The 22,729-nt window shown below is 38.4% G+C and overlaps 3 protein-coding genes across 5 annotated transcripts; 1 reads left to right on the top strand and 2 right to left on the bottom strand.

The window, feature by feature from the left end:
• Positions 1-1,106: 1,106 nt before the first annotated feature.
• On the bottom strand, positions 1,107-7,290 carry LOC136236285 (tubulin polyglutamylase TTLL11-like). The gene is made up of 6 exons (XM_066026424.1): positions 7,077-7,290; positions 2,632-2,728; positions 1,896-2,572; positions 1,635-1,834; positions 1,437-1,583; positions 1,107-1,386 (listed from the first exon to the last, which is right to left on the bottom strand). Exons 1-6 carry the CDS (start codon positions 7,266-7,268, stop codon positions 1,188-1,190), a joined length of 1,512 nt encoding a protein of 503 aa, XP_065882496.1. The 5' UTR covers positions 7,269-7,290; the 3' UTR covers positions 1,107-1,187.
• Positions 7,291-13,247: 5,957 nt separating this feature from the next.
• LOC136237233 (uncharacterized) lies at positions 13,248-15,890 on the bottom strand. 2 transcript variants are annotated; one of them, XM_066027561.1, is made up of 5 exons: positions 15,702-15,890; positions 13,692-13,778; positions 13,578-13,646; positions 13,486-13,497; positions 13,248-13,426 (listed from the first exon to the last, which is right to left on the bottom strand). In XM_066027561.1, the coding sequence occupies exons 1-5, from the start codon at positions 15,837-15,839 to the stop codon at positions 13,295-13,297; spliced, it is 438 nt and encodes a 145-aa protein (XP_065883633.1). In that variant the 5' UTR covers positions 15,840-15,890; the 3' UTR covers positions 13,248-13,294. The 2 variants fall into 2 exon arrangements, with proteins under 2 accessions (XP_065883633.1, XP_065883634.1); XM_066027562.1 differs by lacking the exon at positions 13,486-13,497.
• Positions 15,560-22,576, top strand: LOC136237232 (mitochondrial basic amino acids transporter-like). 2 transcript variants are annotated; one of them, XM_066027560.1, is made up of 4 exons: positions 15,560-16,013; positions 19,846-19,889; positions 19,941-20,030; positions 20,085-20,963. In XM_066027560.1, the coding sequence occupies exons 1-4, from the start codon at positions 15,980-15,982 to the stop codon at positions 20,826-20,828; spliced, it is 912 nt and encodes a 303-aa protein (XP_065883632.1). In that variant the 5' UTR covers positions 15,560-15,979; the 3' UTR covers positions 20,829-20,963. The 2 variants fall into 2 exon arrangements, with proteins under 2 accessions (XP_065883632.1, XP_065883631.1); XM_066027559.1 differs by lacking the exons at positions 19,846-19,889; positions 19,941-20,030; positions 20,085-20,963 and adding exons at positions 21,484-21,527; positions 21,585-21,674; positions 21,732-22,576 and having other exon boundaries at positions 15,856-16,013.
• The last annotated feature ends 153 nt before the right edge of the window (positions 22,577-22,729 follow it).

The raw sequence follows: 22,729 nt of genomic DNA on the forward strand, positions 1-22,729 counted from the left end.
TTTTATGAATTGTGCAATCACCATGCAATGATTGTCAAAACTTATGTTTTATACCTGTTGAACTGAGGTGTTATGTCTTGTAAACACTCTTTTCTTGTATCATGCAAGATACACAAACTTTTAAACTATGTTTTAACCTATAATTTCATGTTATACTGCCAAATGTACATGTATGCACATCAAAAAATTTGACAAACAAAAATAAAATAAGACGTCTGGTCAATCTTGGGGAGTTGGTAGGACCAGAAACATATAATTAACTTTGCACAGACTAACAGTCAAGCAGTATAGATGAGCATACTGGGTGTCTCTCAGTGGTATAGATTACATCTCAGTTACATCACAATAATGCATACATAATTTCTGGCTTTCTGCATGAAGATCAATAATAGATGCAGCTGGGACACACACACACACACACACACACACACACACACACACACACACACACACACACACACACACACACACACACACACACACACACACACACACACACACACACACACACACACACACACACACACACACACACACACACACACACACACACACACACACACACACACACACACACACACACACACACACACACACACACACACACACACACACACACACACACACACACACACACACACACACACACACACACACACACACACACACACACACACACACACACACACACACACACACACACACACACACACACACACACACACACACACACACACACACACACACACACACACACACACACACACACACACACACACACACACACACACACACACACACACACACACACACACACACACACACACACACACACACACACACACACACACACACACACACACACACACACACACACACACACACACACACACACACACACACACACACACACACACACACACACACACACACACACACACACACACACACACACACACACACACACACACACACACACACCTCAGTGCAGAAGAAAGTAAGCTGAAGTATCAAACAATTTTGTATAGCAACTAAGTCAGTGTGTACATAGTTATAATACCTGTCAACATGCATGCAGCTCTGCACCTGTGACCAATGCATACAGCTTCATAAATAGTTTCTTTGCATATGTTAACAGTTGTGTAGTGACAAGATACAAAGAGAGAAACAAAGAGATTACAAAAAGATTAACAAATTCTACAATGTTTCAACATTCTTTGCAGTTGAACTACATCAAAATTTTCTCCAAAATGTCTTCTGGATATTTCAAGAACAGCTGTAATAAACTGATCGAATGATAAACAGTCATCCATCTCAGACAAATGGGTAAAAACAGCAGTGGCATTATTTTCATCAAACTTTGCATCAGAAATCAATTCAAAATACCTGTAAATCTCCAATATAACAAGTCTACAATACATTAAAGTTTTATATACTTTACAAATTTTGTGAAATCTGATAATTCCAACTTAACTCCACTGGAAATGTTTAAGAACAGCTGCCTACATTGTTCAAGCAACATGAGGTCTGGATAATCCAAAGGCACTCGCGTATAGCTGGTATCTGCAGCAAGGTCATCATACCTACAAAACAAATGCACAAACACATTAAAGGGAAGCGTAATGCTTGCTTACTTTAGTATCTTTCGTTGCATTATCTTCAAGCAGTCAGTCATAAATAACTTTTTAATCCGAACATCTATGTCACTACCAAGCACCTCCACTACCCCTGGACTGACCAAACGTTCAAAACTAGTATCTTGGCTAGGATTGGAGTTGACTTCCAATAGATGCAGTTTACAATTCTCATCCATTAAAATATCAAACCCTAGAAGCTTAAGAAGCAAAGGCAACATTAAATAGGTGAATATTTTTTATAAGACTATATCAACTAACTTGAAAGCAGTTGAGAGGCCCATCTAAATTTCTCTCCAGCATGTATGATCTAGATTCAATACGCAGGGTAGGAAGTACAGCAATTAATGTTTTAGCTACAATCTCCTTGACATCTGTCCAAAATGAGGTCACATCATGCTGACTGCTCAACTGATCCAACGTATCATTCACAGTACGTTTACAATACTCTAATGAATACTCAGCATTGTTTTTGTTCACTGCATAGTTTGTTAAATGAATGTAGTCATTGGACAGATTATCTACAGTTGGAGCTTCATAAGGTGCAGTACAGAACCGTACTAAACCACATGAGCTAATGTAAGCTTCTAAAGGATCAAAAGATGGGACAAGTACGTACAATCTCAAATCAAACTTCAATCCATCTAACAATAGAGGGTTGTTGATATATTCTTGCACTACGGCTGGTTCAGTATTGGTAATACTTTTGACATCTTTAAACAAGTATATTCCCACACCCAGGCTTCCCGCAGATGGTTTTAAAATAAACGTAGGTGACTGCCCAAGCTCCTTCTTTTGCTTAATGTATTTGTCAAGTTCATGGTGTTCCTCAGGATAACTCCATGACCTGGGATAAAACTGATAATCAGCTGGAAAGAACCTCTGCATCCTGTTGAGTAATGATCCTAACGTTGATTTGCTAAAAGTATCTTTAATTCCTGAAATAAAAGAAGACATATGACCAAATAGTTTTAGCATGCATAATACCAACACTTGCCTGGTGTGGTACTGACATAGGCTCCACATGGTATCCTCTGTGCCAAATAATCACGACGATGCCAATAAAGATCACAATCTGGTTTCACACGATGCTCCTATGTAGTAAACAAATGGATTATGTTTTTTCCCACAAACACATACACACAATGAGCATTGGATATAAGCATAGCTATAAACAGTTGAGTAAAATCACAATTCTTACCACAATCAGCGTGATGAATCTTGATGAATAGGATAGCCCTTACTATACATTTAATTTTTGTTATGGGCCAGGCATTACTCTACTCAAAGCTTAATTGAGAAGTAGGTTCTGGTATGGTTCAAATACCCATTATTGTTCTGATACCCACCATTGTGGTAAGTAGAATTCTAGGAAAACAGGAATGGGAGCAACCAACTTGATAAAGGTCATCATGTCAACTAGATAGGTTGGATTTTTTTACAACCATTTTAATAAAGATAACCATTTTAATAAAGAACCATTTTAATAAAGATTCAGCTATTAAATATGAAGAGGTTTACAATGTATAACAACAGTACCTATTTGGGAAATTAAACTTGCTGCTTCCAGATAAGATTGGGGTATACATGCGGCAGTATACTTGTCAAGCTGAAGAGGAATCCCCATGCATGACTGGTCATGTTGTTCTTAGTCTACTCATTGGAGTCACTTATACACATACTTACATGTATATGTATTAGCTGCATCATCAAGAGTCTGTCAAATGGAAGATTTGGTGGTAACAGACGGCTGAATAAGTAAGTGCATTAATTCAGGGGCAGTTCCAGGGGATTCTGAGGTTTCCAGAAACCAGTCAAGTGTATTCAAGGAATTAATTGATTTGCAAGGCACAAGACGTTCAGATAGAGATACTCTAATAGAGCAGTCAATCACTAATAAAACATTCAGAGAAGCAGTGTAGCAAGCTATGTATAGTGGTCCCTCGATTATCCGGCCATTGATTATCTGAATTTTCAATTATCCGAACTATGGAGGTGACTGTTCTATTAGAGTATTTTGTCTAAAGTGTGTGTTCTATTAGAGTATTTGTACAGGGCTCTGTATATAAATGAATGGGATTCTATTATCAGAACTTTTTGATTATCTGAACACTCTCAGGGCCCAACGAATTTGGATAATAGAGGGAGCACTGTAGCTATCAAGGAGGGGGGGGGGGGGGTTTGGATGGTTTGGACGACCCCAACCCAACCAGAGGCAGAATTTTTAAAAATTAAAAATCACATCAAATCTTACGGCCCTGGAGCTCTCCGGTAGCTACTTGTACACTGGTGCTCCTCTGTACTACTCTCAAGGGTCACACATTGCTTTAATACTAAAATATCATCAGGTGCAAATCATTGAGATTTATTGCATCATGTGATCAATTGTACATGTGATTCGTGGTAAAAATGGCGAAGGGACTGTTGGTTGGTTGAGACATAATACAAGGCGATAAATTTGAGTAGTTGTGTTATACATGTGTCGGGTTAGCACAGACTGTGAATAGTTAATGTATATTTACCTGCTGAATGGTTTATTTATACGCCACATGTTGCAGGCACGTGATGTCTAGAATATATTGGAGTACAAGCCAAGTCTTAAGTTACTGATCATCAACAGGAGGACTGGTCAAGAATAATGCATACCCAGAAGTATTGCCAACTAAGGGACTAGAGTGTGGAGGGCTCCCGTATGCTAGGAAATTGAAGTTGATTGTTGGCAGTATGTTGTCTGGAAGTGAAAATTAGTATTACAATAGGTTTATAGTTTCTATAAGCTGCATAAACAGCAGTGTGTAGGTTTTAGCTAGTTAGATGCACAAATAAATAGTACCTTTTGATGTTACTGCCTAAGGGCACATTTTGTGTATGCATCATTTTTGTTTAAAAGTGGACTAGGGGGAATCACCTCAGGCCTTCCCCTAAAGACATTCCACTTCAAATCTGAACCCCCTTCAAGAAAATCCTGGCTACGCCCCTGGCTATAAGGTCACGATAGTTAGTTACATGTTTCTGGTTCCCTGTCTGGTAATTTTTTTTATGAATTGTGCAATCACCATACAATGATTGCCAAAAGTTAAGTTCTATACTGTTGAACTGAGGTGATATGTCTTGTAAACACTCTTTTCTTGTATCAAGATACACTAACTTTATGTATCAACTATGTTTTAACCTATAATTCATGTACTGCTATGTCAAATGTAGTGGTGCACTACGTCAAAATAATTGACAAACAAATAATAAAAAAAGAAGCCTGGTCACCTGGTCAATCTTGGGGAGTTGGTGAGGACCAGAAACATATAATTTACTTTGCATGGCCTAAATAAGGAGTCTTATGTTGATAATAGTGAAGAGCAGTTATTCTCAGCAGGGCAGTTTTTTCTCCTCTTAAGCTAGCTATATACGCTCCTGATCAGACCAAAAATCCTGGAGTTGCCTATGTAATTGAGGTCTGTACATTAATACACTAAATTAAATTGAACATGACATGGCGTAATGAAAGTTGTGTGGGCAGTAGGGTCTGGCCACGTGAGACTAAAGTCAAGTATCAATTAATGGACAATACGATGTTCAGACAACTGCTACTCACTTCCTAGAAATCCTGCAACTTAGGTTATTATACCAAAAGGTAGGCTACACTAAGCAGTAATTATCCTCCAATAATCAGCTATGCATGATTAATAGCTTGAGAGTTGCAGGCAATAGTATGCTTGGTCTGATAAATTCTACGTTCGGACAAAACTATAAGTTTTCGGACTTTAATTTTACTACCAGTAAACAATGTCCTACTATATACCTGTATTCATTAGCTATTAATGGCTAAGAAATGGTTTCGTTATCTTTAGCATAGAGGGAGTAGCAGCCTCACAATTTATAACAGTAAATTCAGACACATTTGATTTTAATTTAGCCATGCCCACCAGTAAAGGTAATGCTTTTGCAACAAATGCACCAGTGCTAAAGCACAGAAGCAAGTAAATAAATATCATTTAAGAGTAGAAGTATACTTTTAAAGTTTATATGTCCATTGGCATGGCTCCTAAATGAAGGAGATGCACGCAAGGTGGAAAAATGAAGTTAGAGAAATTACCTCCAGACCACCCACATATGTTAGTCTTGGTGCTCTATTACAAATACCGTTCTAAAAATTGAAAGGCATTCTTTCTCTACCCTATATGGGTGCCCAAAAATGCATGTAAATGCTGCTTTATGCACCCATATAAGGTAGAGAAAGAAACGCCTTTCCAGGATGGTATTTGTGATAGGGCACCAAGACTAACATAATTATGTGGGTGGTCAGGAGGTAATTTCTCATAACTTCATTTTTCCACCTTGCGTGCATCCCTTTCATTTGCAACGTGCCAATGGAAATATCCTGAATATAAACTTTAAATCTACTCTTAAAGATATTTCTGTGCATTAGCACAGGTGCATTCGTTGCAAAAGCATTAACTTTACTGGTGGGATGGCTCAATTAAAAATAAAATATAAATTGTGAGGCTGCTACTCCCTCTATGCTAAAGATAACGAAACCATTTTTTGGCCATTAATAGCTATACAAATAAATTGGACATTGTTTAGGCCACTTCAACTAAATCTTTTGTTTCTCGGACTGAAACTAGTTGACGCCACAAACTCACGCAATCGAACACGTGATCTTCAAAAATGAACAAAAACACTTCATTTACAAATTTTATGGGTCGGTCGGGTCCGAGAAACAAGAAATTTAGTTGAAGTGGCCTTACTGGTAGTAAAAATCAAAGTCCAAAAACTTGTAGTTATGTCCGAATGTAGAATTTATCTGACCGAGCATACTATTGCCTGCAACTCTCAAGCTCTTCAAGTTTTCAAGATTGTCAACAAGATTTCTCCTCCTTATTTACATGAAGTTTTTTCGTTTGCTGTAGATGTCACTGGTCGCTCTGGTAGAAACGTACACAGGTTATATGTTCCCAGTGTTCGAACTAATTTTGGCAAACGGTTATTGGTCTACAGGGGCACAGCCATCTGGAACAGATTACCACCAGCACTTTATGGTGCTAAAACTGTGTCAGAATTTAAGAAATTGTATTGCATGTTGTAACTTCGTTTTGTGTATGTATGTATGTACTGTAAGGTACTCATATTGTATTTTTGTGTTCTCAGGGCATAGCTGAAAAACAGCCTTTTTGGCTGATGCTATTTTCCCTGATTAAATAAAATAAAAAAGCTATTAATCATGCATAGCTGATTATTGGAAGATAATTACTGCTTAGAGTAGCTGCGTGAGTGCGAACATCGTATTGTCCGTTATTAATCGATACTTGACTCTAGTATCCGACGATGTATCGTCATAGATATTCTCCGTACCCGGAGAATATACTATCTATGGTATTGCATTGCGATTTTTTAAATTTCAACTACTGAGTGTACATATTGCAACTACAACACTTATCACCTCACCACTTCCATGCCTAGTTCTCGGGCACATTGCGAAACTAGTTCGCTAGAAGCAGGTCCAGACCTCCCTACATTCACTCGTATCCTACGATCGAGCTTACTACAAAGTATTCTCGACTGGTGGAATAATCTGAACACCTTTGTCAGTCTTTGAACTTGCTGAGAAAGTCGATTAGAAATTGTAACAACTACCATAGCTACATACTAACCGCGCATCCAAACCTGAACGCCTTTAAATTTTCTGGTCTAACAAGCGCTTACCCAATTTCTTGAGAAAGTTTTTGGGGTTCAGTGAAAAAAAGCCTTGACCTCCATATGGTCTATTACATTTTGGGATTGTCTGCAAATAACACAATCCGCAGATGTCTTCATTGGCAAAAAAATGCATGACAACTCAGTAGTCTTTCACTTGCATAAAGCTCCGGCAAGGTGCATGGGGGACAGTAAAATGCATTGGTATTTTGATTGTTATATGACAGTATACATGTTTTGTGCTCTAGTCTCTGAATGGATTCAAACTTAAAATGTATAGCTTAACTCCAATAAAAATATAGCCTATAGCATAAAAACAAGAACTTGAATAGCCATCAGGTATACTGTGAAGAGAGCCGATTGTGGCAGTGTTAGTGCATGCATGGAGAAGGCAGGAATGCATGTATATGGTTGAAGAATCTCACTATATAGCGTGCTTTGCACACATACACAGCATGCATACATAGGGCATGCCAAAAGCCCACAAAATTTTACGATACATCACAAGATTGAATCTGCAAGCCAAATAATCTGATCAACTGAAAAATATAGCTATATATACCACAACTTAAATATAGATTGAGATCTGAAAGAAGCGATCTTATAAGTTTAAATAGCCAGTAGTAAACTGAAAGAGAATTTTAGCTAGGCTTGAAGCAATTTTAATCAAATTATATGTTGATGTTATTGCAATTTATAATCCAATAGTGCAAATGTAAAATTTTAATCAAACAGCTAGTTTATGGAGTGCAGAAAATTGCAGCAAATAATCCCATATGGATAGGACTATATTGCATGACTCCAACAATTAAGGCATATATGTCAATTACATCATGTGAAGTCATACCGTGCACCGATCATGAAATTATTTCTACTTTGGTTGCTACATCTCACATCTCCCAATTTAGAAGCAGTCATCCACTACCCCAATCATGCATGCAGAATTATTTACGACTTCAGCTGCTGTTTGTCTCTGTCTCATCCTAACTGTCAGATGACTGGGCTACCATTCCTCAATGATATTGTGAAGCATATTAATCCGCAGCATTATCCACTGCCCAGGCCTGCTGTTGCCATGCATTCCCACAAATGTAGTTTCTCTGCTAACATAGAAAAAGCCTTTACATGCATGTTACTGTGAATGAGAGTGATCAGAGATTTTATTGCTGACTTCCTACTATCATGCAGATCACAAAGATCTATAAAATAAACTGTAATCAGGGGCGGATCCAGAGTTTGGAAAGAGGGGGGGCACCTTTCTGAAAAACAGTTGAAGACCAAAAAAACTTGCTGAAAACCAGTTGAAGACCAAAAAAAAAAAAAAAAAAAGGTCACGACAATAATAGCTATATCCTTACCAACTATATCACGTCTGTTATGTAAAATAAAATCCTATTTATAGCTTCATAGGTAAGCTACACTGCCTTATGAACATTGTGACTGCTTTATTAGAGTAATTGACTGCTCTATTAGAGTATCTCGATCTTGTATGCAATTTCTTGAAGGGGGGGGGGGGGTGGGGTATTTGCCCCAAATGCCCCATCCTGGATCCGCCATTGGTAATGGTTCAGTAAGCTCACCATTCATACAGTTTGCAGTACTATAAATAACCACCTAACCATGCAGCAATCCATCACCAGTATAGAAGACATCCAAACCAATCTTTATACAGACAACGTGATTTTAGGAGTCAACTCTAGCTGAGGAATTGACAGTTTAGAGCAATACCGATAGCCATTCAATCTTTGTTCCTGCATGGGCCTTCAGTCCTATATATTTATTGTGAATGTTAGTAGCAAATAATTTTATTGGAAGTCTCAGTAAAGATCCGCTGCTTAACTCCCTAGCTCAAACATGGAATGAAGACAATGCTAAAGTGATGATACCCAGGCTCAAAACTATACAAGTGTGGAAAGCTATATTCTCTATCAACATGGCAATCAGATTATCAAACTTCGTGCAGGCAGGAGTGCCAATGGGCTACCAGTATAACAGTGTATCAGCAGTATCACTAACATTAATCATGCAATCCGGCACTGAAAAGTCTACAATGATATGGTCTCTGTTATGGTCAACTTTTTATTGGGCTTATTTAACCTGTCCTGTATAGCTGCAATGTGGCATGGATTCTGTTTCTATTACAGAGTAAGGTTTCTTGTGTAGTGTAAGATTTTTCATATGACTGCACATACTGTTTGTATTTGGAAACCTTTATAGTTCTGCAATCTATACAGCCAAAGCATTATACCTTCTACTTATTCACTTATGCTAACTCCTACTAAGGCATCATCCATAACATACAATCATATAGAGAAACTCACAAGCTGAGAGTACTACTACTCCCTCCCCCTACCCAACACCATACTATTAAGGTTGATTATACTGTATATAATCAGTGTTGGCTTTCCTTGCTGCATCTGCCTCTGATTTGTGGCATTAACAGAATATTGACTATTTGGAGCCTTGTGTATATCTACTTCTCTAACTATCCCCCAAAGCAATCATCAGCTGCACTGACTCAGCTTCCACCAACTTTAATACTATATAATTATCCCTATACTGTGATTTTCTTACAGTGCTACTAAGACTGTTTCTCAAAAAAGCATACATGCGGGTAAATTTACCCTCTAACATATAATATACTCTCTGTACTCTTGTGGAACTGCTGAAAATAATGGATGATCTCTAATGTCATGCCACTTACAATTGAATATGGGTAGCCCCAAACATCACTATGGTAGCTATGTATACATCATCATTTAGAGCTTCGACTGTGAATCAGCTAGATAATGACATGTCTGTTATCTTAGTGTATATATGCATCATTGTGTGGTCTGTATTCAAGCATGCAGCTCTAAATAATGCAAACTTTATGTACAACAGTGATCACTAGCTATAGCAATTCTTTGATGTTATCATATCTGCAAACTGTAAACATGGTATCGTTTTCTGTTGTCATCTTCTCGTGATTGGCCTTTAAGGAAGCTTGAAAACTTCCGCCACCAGCTGTAACCAAATAAGATGCATTTGACACTATCAGTTTTTGTACGGAAGCAATGTATCCGTTGTCAGTAATTCCACCTGTGATATTAATAAAACTTTCTTCCCACTGTTTTGCATCCCATTTTGCATCATAAAATGCACTAACGAAATAATTCAATGTTCGAGACAGTCCGTCATTATCCATGTGGTCGTGTTGTTTTGGATCATCAAATGTTCCAATGTCAACTGGTAAGAAATGTTTACCAGGAATCTTTAACAAAAGATTTCCAATTGCTTTTGTGCATTTCCTTAAATAGTTTTCAAAAAATTCTGGGCCACTGATGCCTTCAGGTTTTTCTTTTTTAATACCAAGTGCTATTTTATGTGTTCTTAGTTGAATGCCCACATACTGCTTTCCTTCTAAATAAGTTCCAACATATTTTTTGCTGTCTTTGATTACACGTTGGCTGGGCTGCAACCATGAAATGAAATTGGAAGGAACCTTGATTTTCTGTTCTACATTGATCCTAGCTCTGGAACAAATGTAAATAACACCGAAACACTGGCTGGATTGTAATTGCCAAAAATTTTATCATTAAAATCATCAACTTTTAGCTGTGATCCTACAAAGAATGAAAAATGTATTCTTCTTACTACAGTGAATCCAAAAGGGCTTAGAAGTTCATCTCTGAACCCTCTTGCAGATCCTTCTGGTATATTCTCTGTGACTGTAGTAACATGGCTGGGGGAATTCATTGTAATGTAAACTACAATTAACTTGTGAGAAGCCTATTCAATAAACTCCTCCCATGGTACTAGTGGCTTTGCAAATCCATTCCTGATAATATGACAATTCCAGATATTTATGTCAAAGTAATCACTAAATCTCAGTGACTCTCCTTCACTGAAAAATGGTTTTGCAGCAAAGTAAGAATTATGCATAAATGGCTCCACCACAGCAAACTCAATACTAGCAGCCCAATATTGTAAACTAAGCATGTTTTTGGCTGCTTTAGTTTGTTCTTCATAATAATGCCAACCCAATACATATCCTTTGTAAGTAGCTCTATTGCTTAGCAGTAGCTGTGAAAACTTAGATGCCAAGATACCAACTCCGTTACCACGGGACAAAAAGCCTACTTCCGAATCTGAATATCCAGCGCCATACAATAAAATAATGACCACTGGTGCTGTGAATAGTATAAAGCCTATAAAACATGACAAATACCTGAACTCCATCACAATATTCAACCAACAACTAACACTAAAACCACGTAGCTACACAACACTCACCATTGATTGGCTTCGCACCGGGACTAGTGATGGGCGATACCAGGATTTTCAGAACGATACGATATCGATACGATATTGACTAAAATTGACCGATATTGATACTTTTCGATACGATATTGTAACATTAATTTGCACGTATAAATTGCTAGTTTTCACATAATATGATATTAGGTAGCTATGGCTATACACAATGGGGATTTCCTGTCCACATACACAAGAGTAACAGTAATTAGAAAATTGCTGAAGGTAATGGAAAGCTACAATTAACTATTAAATAAGCTAAAATAGACATTTTAAAATTAAATCAGATCACGTGATGTATCGTATCGAAATATCGAGTTTTGAAATATATATCGATACTTTTCGATATCAGCAAAAAATCAAACGATACGATATAATATCGATATATCGCCCAATGCTAACCGGGACAGCTAGATCACTTTCAATGTGCGGTATGCAGTTTTTAGGTCTCGCTCAAGGTTCAGACTCGCGATTGAGCATCTTGTGGACGTCACAGTGTCAGTAGCGCATGGCCATGCACTTTCCCTCGGGGCTCGCTATAATATCTAATCAATAAGCGCCACGCTGAAGGAAAAGGTCTAGGAACAAGTTCTGCTTACCAGCATCTCTTTGCATTCAGGATATTATTACACGATTTTTCAAGCACAATTCCCAGCTTGACGATACGACAGCAACAAGGAGTAGGTAACGACCTGAAATTTCGTAGATCACCTCTGAAAGCAAGATGAAATATTGCCCTGAAATTTGGTGCAGTTTGAAAGATGAAATTTGACAATCGAAAATATGTAGCGAAAATTTACGGACTTACTAATTCTAGAATTACTGAATTTTACGGAGATATTTGAACTCTAATTGTGACTGAATTTGACAAAACCCGGCTTCGACGCACAAAACTTCGTTAGGAGATGTGGCGATTTTAAGTAATCATTGTGTAATAACTTCCCAGTGCCTACAGCTGTGCAAACAAAATTTGCACCAAGTATGCATCTATTTACTAGCTATCACTGAGTGGGTGTATACATTTCTGATACCCAAAATTGGCCCTGTTTTGGGCAGCTTTTCTCGAGTGGGTAATAATATCACAGGTGATAGTAATAGGGTGGGAGGGTGGGGGTAATATACGGGTATAAAATGGAGTAAGAAGACGATTGGAATCCAGAGGCCAAGTTTGGGCTCTACGGGTATAAAATGGAGTAAGAAGACGATTGGAATCCAGAGGCCAAGTTTGGGCTCTCCATGGCCCTCAAATCACTCCAAATTGACCGAGAACACTATTGGTGAGCTCTCTGTGAAGTCCCAGCTCACTACACACCATTATCACAAAGCCATGGCCATTCAATGGCGCCAATCTCCCACTCGTGGCTTTGACAGGGTCGGAAGAAAGCTGCCACAGAAACCAGACTTGCCAGTCCTGAAGGAAGTACAGTGTGGAATGTGATAGTGTATTAGGCCAGCAATCCATTTCTGGTAAAAACGTAAGTTTGATTTTGTGTGTGTGGAAGCCTTGTTATGTGAAATCCGGTCACAATTTATCTTGAAAGATGAATATGGGAAACTTCATAGACAATTTTAGCTCATTACCTACTCCTCATACAGCAAAATTTATATGTGTAGTCTAGTAGAGCATTCATGACAATCATTTTATTGAAATATATAAATATATATATAATCTTTCATTGCTTAGCAGTGGCTTTATCGAGTACTACAATGGGTGCAAGTGCTCTGTTCTTGTTAGTTTCTGTGACATAACCATTCATTATCATCTCATCGATGATCATGTGAGCCTTATCAATGTTGAACATTATCTGAACAGTGTTAAGTGATAAAATGTTGTGAACAAATCAGAGATCATTAAAAAGGATACATCCAACTCACACTGGAAGGAGGAAGAAACAGAAATCAATAAAAACAGAAACACGATGAAAATGAACATGGACAAAACATATTGTAGCTTACCACACTCTCAAAGTATCGGTCAAAAGCTTCTACAATGTTATGTATGAACTCCAGGATGCTTAATTCATTCTAAAATGAAAACTCCAACAAGACACGATAAATGAGAACACCAACCTCAGTGTTATCTGCTGCAATGATGAAATATAGTGAAGCGTATCTTCTATAGATCACCTTGTAGTTCTTGTACTCCATAAAAGAACACTAGGAGAGTTATTGTGGATGAATGTGTGTGTGTGTGTGTGTGTGTGTGTGTGTGTTGTGTGTGTGCATACACAATGTCAAACATACGTATATGCAATATACAACACAAACGTTTCCCTCCAAACTTACACCTATTATGAAATTCAATCATTATAAGTAGTATACTAGAAAGAGTTCATCCTTAGGCTGTATCATCATCATTGCAACCTTCTTATTTGTAATTACTTTGTAGTTTTCTTGTGTATTTTCACGTTTATATGTACTTTGTGTTGTAGCACAGTGGAACCTCCGACCCTCCATGTAAAGGACATTGTACATTAAACCTCTTCAGTTTCTGAGGTCCATATAGACCACTACTCTTACATTGAATGTACTGACCGTAGTATCTCAGGTAAAAGTCTCTTCAGAGCCGCCAAAAATAAATTGATACATTTCTAATTTTTGTAAATTAAGAATTTTCTACTGACTGACTATCTGCCTGCCTGTCTTCAGACAAACATAACTCACATGCAACAGCCTCACATGCAACAGCTAAAGCTCTACAGGCATGATTTTTCACTGCTAGACGTTGCTTCAGCTTGACAGGTGTCTACCCTTTGACATACTGCGGTATGTACAAAACACATTATAAACTTACCTGTCAATATCCGCAATGACGTTTTTTGACGTGTCGATTACAATTTTTGATGTCATAATTGACAAAATGGTCGTGTTAGTGTGGGGGCTTTAGAGACTTTGGCACACAGTATTCGAAATGAATGTTGTCTGTAGTTTTTTTACACATGGAACCACAAGATAATAAAGGTAAGAAGTAGTACACACACCATGACAGTACAAAACGCGCTCCAACTAGGAAAGCAGACCGAAAATTTTAAATTCGTACACAGATAGGCTTATTTGTATTGTATTATATACTATAAGCCTCACCTTTGCCCTTATTGGAATTTATAAACACTATCATAGGGAAACGCCATCTCGCCCAATACCTCCATGTACAAAGTCCCCACACTACGGCGGCCATTTTGTTTTGTGACATCACCGATAATTCACGCAACGTCAAGAAACGTCATTGCGGATATCACTCATTGTGTAATTTCTTTATGGTGTTTTGTTTACAGCACGAGGTGTTGATTCATGGTAGCAGGTGATATCTTTACTATTACGCTTACAACTGATTGCTGAGGTGCTTATCTCATACTGTTCTGTGTTTGGAATGCTGCAGTACACATGAGTGCACCATTAAGGCCACTCCAAATAAATGCCCTGTTTCCTGTTCTAGACTCAGGCTTGGCAGGCAATCCATTTCTATTACAGCTTTTCAAGCCATTATTTGCCTAGCACAATTATAAAAAAGCTGCATAAAAGTATGCTTAAGCTTGTACCTTCTTTTTAAGCCTAAAAAATAACACTAGCATGAATTTGTGCCGCACTGCTGACACTGTAACAAGACACTGAGCCTGTACAGAATGTGGAGGAAAATAATGGAAGAATACAGAATAATGGAACATTTAGAGATGACAGTAACCAGACGCAAGTGGTGGACAGGAAACAGAAAAATTATTTGGAGTGGCCTAATAGCTAATTATGCTCAAGAATTTTATTCCGAACATACAGCAGTGAATGAAACAAGGGAGGTCGCCTACACTTGCAGATATACCAGTGGGCATTTAATTCCTACTTCAGTCATGGGTATTAATGTGCAGGTACATGACCTTTAAGCATAGATATACTAACCCCAGGTACCTGGGGTTAGTATATCTATGCTTTAGGTCATTAACGAACTTTTAAATTCCTTGTACTTGTGGGGTCTGCGGGAAGGCCAGTCAAATCTTTTAAACCGATTCACCAGAGTATAATTTGAAAAGGAAGAACTTTACAGCATAGGTGATGCGCCACGATACATATGAGACAGCACCCACAAACCTGCTCGTCGGTTCTGGCTAAGCATTTTCTGATTATATCGGCCTCCGTTATCACTCTCTCTTCCACAGCTGAATACTCATAATATTGAGACAGTCTCGTCTGGCCTTGCTTATTGACTAACAAGACGAACTTCAACATCGCGGCCAACCGAATTAATTAGAATCACAACTTCCCGCCCACGTCTTTCTAACCGAATTCTGTGGGTGGTGAATGGGCTTGGTCGGTCGGGCCTTGATGCGCGGTAGAAGTTGAGGTAGAAGTGTATCTCAAAGTGTACGATGGCCACGGATGTCTTTGCCGGATGCATTGGTGGTGAGGAATCATACAGTGTGTTAATAGTTTAAGTGTCACGCAACGCATCTCGTAATCAACTTCAATTAATGCCATGTGTTACTATGTAAGGTACTTTTCGGTTTTATCACTAGACACCTACAAACGTGCTATATGAATGTGTAATGAACTGACTCGGTAACCCTAGTATATACAGTGTATATATTATGTATGTACCGGGGTTTTCAAGTCCGTTGTCCTATTATAATTGCGCATGCGCTAAAAACCTACTAACCGAAGGGCCATTCACGGGTGATAAAGGAGTCACAACAACACAGTGAGTAATAGTTTTATCACATTTACAATCATCCATCATAATAGGGCACACACAGTTACCTGATCTCACTTGAATCTGCCATTTCTTTCGCACTGCTAAGCGCATGCGCCAAAATACATAGGACAACGGACTTGAAAACCCCGGTATGTATTGTATAGTCTGCTTGCGCATGCGCGGGACGCAGACGACAGAATTATTTATGAGAATTAAAGGGAGTCGTAGCTAAGGAGAAGTGTCCTTGTATCGTTTGGAATTACATGTCGTTACAAATGTTTGCACCATCAAAATGCCTATGTTTTAAGTATAAATCGCAACTTGCAAACAATGTGATTTGTTTCTAATAAAATAACTCACTCGCACTGTTTCATAAAAATGCAACTGGTAGCTAATATTGCTGTGCTGTTTTTAACACCACATTATTAACTCTTGTTACAAAGGCAATTGCACAATGGACCATTAAAAGCACTTATCTTAACCAATTAGCAGTTTAATAACCACCAAAACATGTTACCTAAACCACACATACCCATATACAGTATATGGTTTTTCAAAGGAATAATTTTTGCATAGGTGATTTCTCGTGATGTTTCAATGTGGTCAAAATAATTTAGACACTGTAACTCAAAGAAAAGTTTCCACTCAACCCTGACACCTCAGTACTGATATAAAGTATTCTAATGTGCGAATTAACATTGATAAAAACTACAGCTCTACTTTCAACCACCTAACACTGTGGCAGAAACAAATGCTACATTAAATTATGTAACACTTTCACACCTCAGATCAAAGGAGCCGCCCAGGCTACATTTCGTATGTAGCCCAGCTAGCCAGGCTACATACGAAATGTAGACTGGGGGCTACAACCTGGCAGTGATTATATAGACGAAATCAATTGTGGGGATCAATTAATACTCATGTGATTAGGATGCACGACTTGGATTTCACTATGAAAACCACTCAAACGGAAAGCATTTTGTTATCCTCGCCATCCTACGATTTGAACTAAGGTGAAAACTAGTGCTATAGCTTATTCATTCAATCGTTTCCACAAGTTTTCGAATACGGACACGCCCCCATCACGAAGCTACTACTCTGCACGGAGTAACCACTCTACAAGCAAGCTTACCTGTCTAGGCCTTTAGTGAACTGCGTAGTTTTCCCATAAACGATTCAATAGTACTGATTAAAACATTAAACTCGCGTAACGGAAATTCTTCGTGATATCTCTAGGATATGTCCGTTTATTATAACCGAACGTAACCAGAACGTACTAGGTGCTGACCCATAATCGAAAATTTTAGGTGTGCATATATAATACATCCAGTGGCTGCACTCGTATTGACTTGGGTGGTTGATCGCCCTGCATAGGCTATCAGCCTAACAAGTGTTACATATTAGCTGTAACACGGGCATTTGGGCTTTGCCTGATATGTATGCCCTTTGCCCTCAGGCAGTCGGGCATACATATCAAGCAAAGCCCTCATGCCCATGTTACAACTATTACATGCGCACTTCTTATTAATGTAAGCATCATATTTGGTTGTACAATTACACGTAGCAGTACAGCATAGAGCTATCACATTACCAACCTCCTCATATGAAAATAATGGAAAGTGAGAACCCACCAAAAATTACATCCTAATTCTTATATGCTACTGTGGTACAGCAGTTTGTTACGTTACAATGCACATTGGTCATATATCTGTGTGCGAGACATTCCTTGATAACTGCATGAAATTGATCAGGCAAATTACTGTAGCACATAGTTAGACAACTGATCATTCCTCTTATTATGTTGACCATAGCACCATAGCACCTGGAATAATTGTATCTTGGCGATTCACCCTTAAAATTGGCTCTTGTTTTCATGATGTGTGAGTGTGTTTGTTCAAGGCATGGAAGAATGCATATTATGGACAGAGTGCTTACCTTCTGTGACTCTATAATGGATTATTCTTATGCATGACATGATATGAAAACTTATTTCATACACTACAATGGGGAGTCTGTATTCCGCGGAATATGGAATAGCGAAATAGCAGAATTACGGAATAAGCGAAAATCACATTCTAAATATTTTGTTATTGTTTATAGCCTCTATAACGTTTTAATATACATTCCTCACCTCGTAGAGAACACAAACACGATGGCACCGATCCTCTGGGCGATCTTTAAATAGGATATGTACAAAGATATTCACTCTGAAACAATCTAACTAAGCTAAACTACCGTCAAATACACTTCACTACATAATCGCTAGAAAACTAGAAGTTTTTTGTGCTATACTTACTCATACCAGCTGTCACACACGAGTAATTGCCTGAATTTATTAGAGTTATATACGAAGTGTTAGAGCCGAGGTTGGAGCTCTGATGTTGGGAACTGAAAGCAGTATTATCCTCCGAATTTATTTGAAACACTTTAGGAAGTGGTAACAGAGTTATAAGAAAGGTCAGATTATTCCATGCATGCAGGGTAGCTACCTAGGGCGTGGATTGTTTTGTCCTAAACTATTCGGCCAGTTAGCTAGCTAGCTGCTCGTGTGTGACAGCTGGTATGAGCAAGTATAGCATAAAGAACTTCTAGTTTTCTAGCGATTGTGTAGTGAAGTGTATTGAACAGTTAGTTAGATTGTTCTAGAGTGAATATCTTTGTACATATCCTATTTAAAGATCGCCCCGAGGATCGGTGCCATCGTGATTGTGTTCTCTACGAGGTGAGGAATGTATATTAAAACATTATAGAGGCTATAAACAATAACAAAATATTTAGAATGTGATTTTCACTTATTCCGTAGTTCCGCTATTCCATATTCCGCGGAATACAGCCTCCCACTACAATGATGTGTAAAACAGTGTTGTTGTTTTTTTGCTAAAGAGTACTGCAATGAATGACGGACATTGTTGTCACTGGAACCTTGTTTAACGTGAATGTTGTTGGCCATTTTATTATTACATGATCTTTTTCATATCACTAGATTCAGTATAGCATGAGGATTCTAGTTAAAATGTAGAGTGGTGATAGGGAAACCATATTGCACTATTGTGAATCAACACCTTGCATTGTCAACGAAAAGAACTGGGTCACAAAGGAGGACGATGGATGATCCATGATGTGTGCATTGTATTTACTGTGGTTGGTGAAAAGGCATGTCTTGGGACGAAGCAATATTGAACAGTGAAGAAACCAAGTCTGTTGTCTTATCCATTGTCAAGTTATGCTTGGCTGAGGCACCTGTTAGTTAGTTAGTTAGTCAGTCAGCACAAACTTCTGTTAAATAGAAATATAGAAGTTTGTTGGAATGGTGTAGTGTCACTTTGAAGACATTTATGGGCTTGGCTATGCCTAACAGGTACTGCCGAGCTGTTACAAAAGAGAAGTGAGGCTGTTGTTTTGGGTGATATTGTTGGGCAAGAAAGCTCAAACCACCATGATCCCTAATATACAGTACTACTGTACTGTATGATATAGCACCCAGAATACTGATTATATCACCACCAACAATATTGACTTTCTTTATCTCTTTTATTACACCAGGTTCTGCTGGAATTATAGTCGGTCACCCCTTTGATACAGTCAAGGTTAAAATAACACCAATAGGTGGTGTGGTAAATTAAATTCTGTCAGTTTAGGTTCGCCTGCAGACACAAGGAATAGCTGGTGTAGAATCAAGATATCGTGGGATGTTCCACTGTTTTTGGGATATTGCAAAAACAGAATCAGTATGTGATTGCTGCCTTCATTGCCTTACCTATCTTCTTCTTTTGTCTCTTTAGCTAGCAGGGCTGTACAAAGGTGTTGTATCTCCGGTTATTGGCGCTGGTGGTGTCAATGCAATTGTGTTTGGCGTACATGGTAGCATAATGTACAAACTACAAGGGGAAGAAACTAGACCAAAGTTATTTAATACATTTATTGGTGGAAGTTTAGGAGGTTTTGTTGCAACATTCGTTACAAGCCCAACAGAGCTGATCAAGCTCCGTATGCAGATGCAGGGAATAGGAGAGAGAGAGTACTTCATTGAATATGCCGGACATGAGAGTTCACCTACAGCTCACAAATACTACAAAAGCTCATGGGACTGTTTTAGAAAAATCTACAAGAGTGAAGGCATCCGAGGACTTTCTCGTGGATTAGTGTGCACCTTTTGGAGAGAAACACCAGGATTTGGCGCTTACTTTTTAATCTTTGATTATTTCTGCATTTGTTCAGCTGACTATTATAACATTGATGTTAGTGAAGTTGGACCCATAACGGTTCTCCTTAGTGGAGGGCTCAGTGGCCAAATTGGTTGGTTTCTCTGCTTTCCGCTTGATGTTGTAAAGTCAAGACTTCAAAGTGATGGAGTAACTGGTGTTGAATACAAAGGAATGGTAGATTGCTTTAGAAAGACGTACCATCAAGAAGGAATTCGTGGCTTCTACAAAGGACTACTACCATCTCTAGTGAGAGCTTTCCCAGTCAATGCTGCCACATTTGCTGTTGTAGTGATGATTACCAGACTGATTAATAAACTGTAAATTATAGAAATTTATTTATTTTCACCATATTAAATTATTCTATTATTAATATCACTTTTAAACACCTGCACCTACAGCCAAAAGATACTGTTTCCATAAATAACTTTAAGTAAAATATTTGACAATTAGCACTGACTATGGACAACAACAACTACTTGTTTTGGACAGGGAGAAGTGGTTGGTCGTGTTGTGATGGACCATGACACCTAAGAGCCTTGATATTCATATCCTGAAATTTACACCTTACCAAGTGATGTGAAGGATGTGGTTTGAATATCACTATCTGAATCTGTTAAGCTTGGGTAAAGTCAGTAGCATTAATGCTGTGAATGTTTATTTAGTTGTCCTACGATATACATTTCGTTTAGATTGCAAAATTATCACTGGGGTACAAGCACTTAAAGTACATTGTCGGGGTGGAGGTCTAAAGTATTTAGTTCTGTGAAAACAGGCCCCTGTTCTTAACACCTCCCAGTTTTCTTGTAAAATACCAGCTGGTTGCTATGGGGACATGTGCATGGTTGCCATGACACATGCTTGTGAAATTGGTTACCGTGCTCGTGGCAGCAACACTGGTGCCAATTATTGATAGCTGTGAGTTTTCTGTAGCTATGTAATCAAATTTTATATTTAATTGTTGATTGTTCTTTACCAGGTGCAGCTGGGATTATTGTAGGACATCCATTTGACACTGTCAAGGTTAGACAGATCATACTTTATTAAAAACTGAACGTAATACTCCATTTATTGATTCAGGTTCGTCTACAGATGCAGGGAATATCTGGCATAGAGACGAGATACCGTGGAATGTTGCACTGTTTTTTGGACATCGTAAAGACAGAGTCAGTAAGCGTATTGCATGCTGGTACATTATAGCAGCACTTAATACATTTTTTTCTGCAGTTTGCAGGACTGTACAAAGGTGTTGTATCACCGATCATATCTGCTGGTGGCATCAATGCAGTTGTATTTGGCGTACATGGTCAGGTAATGTACTGGCTTCAAGGAGGAAAAGCCAGGCCTCAGATGCTCAATACATTTATTGGTGGTGCGATGGGAGGTTTGGCTGCATCACCACTTACAAGCACTGCAGAGCTGATCAAGCTCCGTATGCAGATGCAAGGAATAGGAGAGAGAGAATACTTCATTGAATATTCTGGGCATGAAAGTTCACCTACAGCTCACAAGTATTATAGAAGTTCGTGGGACTGCTGTAAAAAGATTTACAAGAATGAAGGGATTAGAGGGCTCTGTCGTGGAATTATCCCTACCATAGGCAGAGAAACTCCTTCATTTGGTGCTTACTTTTTAACCTTTGACTTCTGCTGTCGACAGTCAGCTGACTTCTATAACATAGACATTAGTGAAGTTGGACCGTTAACACTCCTCATTGGCGGAGGGCTAGCAGGACAAGCTTGCTGGCTTATAAGTTTTCCATTTGATGTGGTAAAGTCAAGACTTCAGGGAGACAGTGTTACTGGTGTTGAATATAAAGGAATGGTGGACTGCATTAGGAAGACATACTATCGGGACGGAATCCGTGGATTCTACAAGGGACTACTGCCAACGCTGGTGAGAGCGTTCCCAGTGAATGCTGCAACATTTGCTACTGTTGTGACAATTACTAGGTTGATAAACAAACAGCGATCTAATTAGGAATTACTATTATTTAGGAAATATTTTATTTATGTTCACTATGTTTATAATTCATTTGTGCACAGATTAAAATTAGCTATAAATCTAGACAACTGCTCTACGTTATACTTCCTGGTCAAAGACTGTTGTAAGCCATGCATGCAGTTGTATTACATATTAGAAAAGTGTAAGTGCTTTGTGGCTATGTGAGCTGCTTCAAAGTGAGGACAGGTGACTTTATTATGTAGTGACTTGTTTATTAGGAG

The sequence above is a fragment of the Dysidea avara genome, chromosome 10 (genome assembly GCF_963678975.1).
Source record: "Dysidea avara chromosome 10, odDysAvar1.4, whole genome shotgun sequence".
Lineage (NCBI taxonomy): Eukaryota > Metazoa > Porifera > Demospongiae > Dictyoceratida > Dysideidae > Dysidea > Dysidea avara.

Excerpts from the sequence above, each read along its gene's own strand:
- LOC136236285 (XM_066026424.1), bottom strand. The coding sequence starts at position 7,268 with ATGGTAGTTGTTACAATTTCTAATCGACTTTCTCAGCAAGTTCAAAGA. Across the intron at positions 2,573-2,631 it reads CTATGTCAGTACCACACCAG|GAATTAAAGATACTTTTAGC; the intron begins GCAAGTGTTGGT and ends CTTTTATTTCAG. Across the intron at positions 1,387-1,436 it reads GATTTCACAAAATTTGTAAA|GTATTTTGAATTGATTTCTG; the intron begins GTATATAAAACT and ends GGAGATTTACAG.
- LOC136237232 (XM_066027559.1), top strand. The coding sequence starts at position 15,980 with ATGGCCACGGATGTCTTTGCCGGATGCATTGGTG. Across the intron at positions 16,014-21,483 it reads CTTTGCCGGATGCATTGGTG|GTGCAGCTGGGATTATTGTA; the intron begins GTGAGGAATCAT and ends GTTCTTTACCAG. Across the intron at positions 21,675-21,731 it reads ACATCGTAAAGACAGAGTCA|TTTGCAGGACTGTACAAAGG; the intron begins GTAAGCGTATTG and ends TTTTTTCTGCAG.
- LOC136237233 (XM_066027561.1), bottom strand. The coding sequence starts at position 15,839 with ATGTTGAAGTTCGTCTTGTTAGTCAATAAGCAAGGCCAGACGAGACTG. Across the intron at positions 13,779-15,701 it reads TAGCCAGAACCGACGAGCAG|TGTTCTTTTATGGAGTACAA; the intron begins GTTTGTGGGTGC and ends TAACTCTCCTAG. Across the intron at positions 13,647-13,691 it reads TTGCAGCAGATAACACTGAG|AATGAATTAAGCATCCTGGA; the intron begins GTTGGTGTTCTC and ends TTTTCATTTTAG.